Raw genomic sequence first — 5,543 nt, 5'->3', positions numbered from 1 at the left:
GTAAATCGATTTTGTACTGTCTCTGTTGACATCTAACTTTTGAAGAGCTCAACTTCTTTCTCAGTTCGGTCGGCCACTTCCGAATCCTCGTCATCTACCAACTATGGGTCGTTTTTATACTTCTTATTTGTAGGGTCTGAATCGTCGGTGCAGCACCAGAAAGAAAAATGACTGCTACAAACAACAGAATTTTCGAACGGCTCGACGAAATTGGCTATTTTCACTTGAACAAATTTCACAAATTGTCGCTTCAAATTAGCGTCATTTTGAAATATTTGCATTGTATGCCCAGTTTTGTTTCAATCAGTACAAAACTGGACGACACAAAACTTTACCATTATGAAAAAATTGAATGTACTGAAGCAAACCGTAAGTAAGAAAATCATGACGAGACCGGCAAACAACGGCTGTGGAAAAGACTCCTTCGTGTCTCACGCGATTATAAAACGAGACTTTGGAGGTTCCACCCGTGACGTCACAGGAAAGATAGCGCCATTCAAGATGACGAATGTCTCGAATTTGGAAGAGCTTTTACAAATTGAAAATGGACTTTTGAAAAAAAAAAACGAATGGTACCTTTGGTGTACTTGATATATTTACTAAAAATCTATGTGAAAATAAAACGAATGTTTTTTGGATTTACATGCCCTTTAAACAACTCAGCCTGTCACGAGTCTCCAGAAAATCTGAAAATCCGACTCGGAGTTCTTTTTCCACTAATGACTGTGTCAATTACTGATTTCTGGTTTCTGTCATTAATGATGTTACGCTCTTATGGACCACAACGGTTTGAGCGACAAGTCGACATTTCCCTGCGACCATCGAAATCAACTGGACTGTAATATTTCAGCTGAAGTTTCCATATTTGTCTGTGAACTAAGTGAATACATCTTGTAACTTGTAGCAAGATAGAATTCCGTGAGCTACATTGTTGCAGTCGCTGCGCGCTGGATAGAATCTTTGAAATTTACACTTTCGGTCGCTGTCCACATGAGTGGTCTGGCCAAAAATCATTTTTGGCTTGTGGCGACGCAAAAACAGAGAATTGGAGAACAACTAAACTATTTTTGAAACATGTGTCCTAAATCCTTTTCATGGGCAAAAAGTAAAAGAAATCTTTTTTCCGACGGGAAGTCGAGAGGACCGCACTTAGCGAAGGCGTAACTAAACTTTATTCCATTCTATCCTCCGCATCCCGCTCCTGCCTAAGCTAATCTTGTATTATTCGCGTGTTAAGGACTCGAAATCCTAATGACGGAAGATGGGAGTTGCTCACGGCCCACTTTCTAATGCTCGATAGATTTTTTAGTGCAGTGATAGCCGTGATAACCCCTTCACCGGCTTTTTACTCTCAAGATCTCATAAGAAATTCTCCTTACTTGCTGCCATTCTATTTTTATGGTGTTATTTTGGGAAATTTTGTATTGGATCCTGCAATAAATAATTCCCTTATTGATATTTCTCGATATTGTCAACATTCGACTGCTTGATATTGTGTTGATGCTGTGAGAAGAAATTCTACCTTGAAACGACTTGAAGGTGGCAGTAACCCGTTTACGTAATTGATCAGTTATTCAACGACTTTATTCTGGCAGCATTTCAATTCACAAAGGCGGTCCGACCGACAGGTTAAATCCAATAAACATGACAATCAAGATTTATGAAAGATTACTTAAACTGTCTCGATTTCTTTCAACACGAAAGAGGTTAGGCAATAAAAAGTGAAAACAAAGTGTTTCTGCGCATTTTTAAACTAAACTCTTGGCTTTGTATTTTAGAGATTTTAAATTGAGAGGGAAACAAATAAAAAAACATTATTTTAGTGTCTTGGACTTTTCATTCACAGAACGATAGCTAAGTAGCTTAATGATCTGTCTCCATCCATTTTGAAGATTCTGACCATGTGACAGTTTGAGCAAAATTTATGGCGAATTTTCCAAGTTTGGTATTTGCTATTCATGCTACTCCGTGACTTTGGGAGAGAAATTTAAGACATTTTCATCGTTCATTTTGATCAATTTGCAGTTTTATCAGATGTTAGAACAGTGCAGACAATTAAGGGTCAAAGTACGCTCATTTCCTTGCCATACAGTGACCGAAATCATATTTTAATCCTTCTTTATCCAGGGCTTCACTGACAATTCATAAGAGATTACAAATAGCTAGCGTTTTCCGTTCGTATCTATCGTAGTTTGTTTTGGTTAGTTTTTTTGTATTATCAAGATATGCAAAATAAAGTACCTGTGAAGTTGTTTACCAATTTGTGATAAAATTAGGTTCCCAACTTACACCCCATACCTTTACAGTCTTTACAGTCAATCGTGTGTAAGAAACTTCACTGGCAAATACGAAAATGAATAATCATTGAGGGCTTGAAAATCCTCGAGTATAGTAGGTTTGCAGCCTATTGGGTTATCATGAAAACGCAATGGCATAGCTATTGACGTAAATGCATAAATAATGTACCACAGTCTTTATTTCTTCACACGGTAAAACTCACATATCCTAAGTTACATATTTTGTTATAATCTTAAATCGCTTGATTGATAGCTCTAAGATAGTGAAGTCAGAAAACGTAAACTCTATAGAAATAAGTAAAAACATTTAGGAACTCTAGCTAATAGCTTAGAACGTTCCATAAATATAAATCCTTCTGAATTAATCTTGATGTGATGAAAAGATTCTTTTCTGAAATCGCATTTGATCAACTATATATGGTTGTGTATAATTTGGTCATTTCTTCTAATCTGCGTATTCTAAGCATTTTAAAATCTGCAATTAAAAGGCATTGAAAAAAATTACACGTTTTATTTCTTGTCGTGCAAATTACCTCTTAAAGTTTAAAAACAGCATCGATTGGTCCGGATTTATTTCTTTGTCGGATATTCAAAAACTGAATTCACAGATATTTTGGTTTAATTTCGACAGCAAGCGAACTAATTTTTAATTGCAGCGTTTTCAAATCAACAATGAATAGTTCGTAAAAAAGAATCAAAATCACCATGCATGCAAATAAATGCACTTGATGCCTGATCGCGAGGGAAACAGTTAACGATGATGTTCCCTTGGCGAAATTCATTCAAATTCAAGGACGGTCACTCGATCACTAATCTGCCAGTCACAATTGTAATAAAAGCGAAGTCGACCGATCAGAGTACGCAGAAATCACTATATACATGAACACTTTACCGTCAGAAAATTTTAAAAAAGATCCACTGGTCTAATTTTCATTTCAGTTGATGTGGGGGCGCTGCCCTCGGGACTGTTTGGATCTAATTTTCCCCAATGGATATCGGCCCAGGTTTCCTTTCGACAATGCGGATAAATTCCGTTGAGATTCGACCAAACAGCACAAGCACTACTGTTGCCATACCACCAGCCTCCGCCTCTTTTTTGAGCACAATGGGCAGGATCTCTATCCCAGGTACCAAAAATGAGATCTTTGTGAGGATTGAGGGAGTCAGAGGAAACAGTTGAATCTGCTTAAAAAAAAAAAAAAATAATAAATACCAAAATTCCATAATATTAGGATCAAGATAACACCTCAAACTCGATAGCTACGAATCGACGAAGTAGGGCAGATATCCAAATACAAAAACACCTGGCAAAATAATAAATACTCAAATTTTATGATTTTGCTAAAGCCGAGGTCAATGAATATTCTATCTCAGGCAGCTTAAGAAAACTATCCAAGGAGGAGCGCGGACTCTACTTGGTATGGGCAGAATTAACAGCAAAACACAGTCAAACGGGCATACACTAGAACGAACCATTCTTTGCAGGTTACGTGGAGTTGGGAGAAGGGATTGAACTAAAAACCAGTTTTTCATAGGATTCAAGTTGTCACTAACTTGTTAATTTGCTAAATTTGCTCAGTTTAAAATGGACATACATCAGTTTAAGCAGCCTCTCTGAAGAAACACATTTTAAATGGTTTTAGCAAAACAGCTCTTAAGCTTTGGTGTGAATGGGGCGGTAGACGTCGATAGGGAAGTAACACATAAAATCGAACGATGAATGTTTAAAAAGACGGCTTACTTACTTGTCATATTGCCAATGAACAGGCGGTAGTCAGCCGTCGCATTCCCAATCCCAAACCATTCATACTCAGCGTGAACACTTTGGCCCATAGTTACCCCCAGATCTATTCGAAGCATGTTCTTTGTTTTGTTTTGTGTCAGACGGTTTATCTTGTCCAGTCCGAGCCAAAATTCACCGAGCAAGTTACCGAAGCCATATTTGTAGTTATTCCAGGTGCGGTTAAAATCAACGGAGCCATCCATTCTCTTCTGAAAGACTGTCCATCCCCCACCGGAAGTAGTTTGGTCACAATAGACATTAAAGGCACCTGAGCCATCTGGGTCGATTGTGTAAACACCGCTCATCCTTTGACCGGAATAGTAGAGCTCAACACAGTTCTTAGCTGTTGATAAAATACAAGGGAATAACAGTGTGTATTCTCTTGAAAAATAATAATAAAAATATAAATTGATAGATTTTAATAAAGGTAGTAACACACATGAACGAAGAGGAATCGTGCTTACATTTCGCCAATGTTTTGTTCTCCTGAACTTGGGTGACGTCCTTCGTTATTTTTTCTAAACAGACTGCAGTGTTCTTTTGGCAATCTATTGGGAATGCCCGCGTTGATGGTAGAATTTGATAAGTCACAGAGAGTGCCAGAAAAAGTAGAGCAGAACCTGAAGGATAGAAATCTTATTACATGATGTGAGTTCACTGCTTAGCGCCGATCGAGGATTAGTAAGGGGGGTCGGATTAATATTCGCTGAATAAATAAAGTCCTTGGAGGGGTAAATAGATAGTATGCTCCTCAGAAATTGTTGAAATTTAGATGGTCAGAAAGGTGATTTTTGGCGTTTTAAAGGATAACTGTCAAAAACTGCACTTTCTTGAGAAGTTTTTCATGGATGATAGAAGATGAAGGTAAAAGATGATAGAAAAAGGGAGATGAAGATGGTTGAAGGTGAATGACGGTAGATGAGGGGAGAATAAGGTAAGTGAACGGAAATTATGGTAGATAAGGGTAGATGATGGTAGATAAAGTTAAATAAACGCAAAGTCTTTTACATTCAGGAAAATGAAATTAGATGAAGGTGCTTGAAGGTAGAATAGGGCCGATGAAGGTAAATGATGGTATATTTAGGAGATGGAAGTAAGTGAAGGGAGTTGAAGATTCATTCATTCGAGGTTAGATAAAGTTAGAAGAGGGGAAATAAAGGTAGATGAAGATAAATGATGGTAAAAGAAGGAAAATGAAAATGAAGATAAGTGAAGGTAGATAAAGGTAAATGAAGATAGATGAAGGTGAATGAAGGTATAAGATGGTAGATAAGGTAGATGAAGGTAGATGAAGGTAGATGAAGGAAGATGAAGTTATCTGAAGGTGAATGTTGGCAGATGAAAATGGATGTAGGTAGATGAAGATAAAAGATATAAGCTGAAGGAGGATGAGGATAAATGAAAGTAGCTAAAGGACAATGAAGGAGATAAAAGGGGAAGGAAGATAGATCAGGGTATATAAA

The 5,543-nt window shown here is 37.4% G+C and overlaps 1 protein-coding gene across 1 annotated transcript; it reads right to left on the bottom strand.

The window, feature by feature from the left end:
- Positions 1-2,462: 2,462 nt before the first annotated feature.
- LOC113686232 (angiopoietin-related protein 7) lies at positions 2,463-5,091 on the bottom strand. Its single transcript, XM_089188013.1, has 3 exons — positions 4,545-5,091; positions 4,043-4,423; positions 2,463-3,479 (listed from the first exon to the last, which is right to left on the bottom strand). Exons 2-3 carry the CDS (start codon positions 4,383-4,385, stop codon positions 3,202-3,204), a joined length of 621 nt encoding a protein of 206 aa, XP_089044139.1. The 5' UTR covers positions 4,386-4,423; positions 4,545-5,091; the 3' UTR covers positions 2,463-3,201.
- Between the last annotated feature and the right edge of the window lie 452 nt (positions 5,092-5,543).

The sequence above is a fragment of the Pocillopora damicornis genome, chromosome 11 (genome assembly GCF_964200805.1).
Source record: "Pocillopora damicornis chromosome 11, jaPocDami1.2, whole genome shotgun sequence".
NCBI classification, from domain to species: Eukaryota; Metazoa; Cnidaria; class Anthozoa; order Scleractinia; family Pocilloporidae; genus Pocillopora; species Pocillopora damicornis.
Note: the sequence above shows the minus strand (reverse complement) of the source record. Positions and strands in the feature narration are given on the sequence as shown.

Bases quoted from the DNA above. Each gene is read 5' to 3' on its own strand.
- LOC113686232 (XM_089188013.1), bottom strand. From the start codon at position 4,385: ATGAGCGGTGTTTACACAATCGACCCAGATGGCTCAGGTGCCTTTAAT. The intron at 3,480-4,042 runs GTAAGTAAGCCG...TTTTTTAAGCAG, and splicing joins GTTCATTGGCAATATGACAA to ATTCAACTGTTTCCTCTGAC.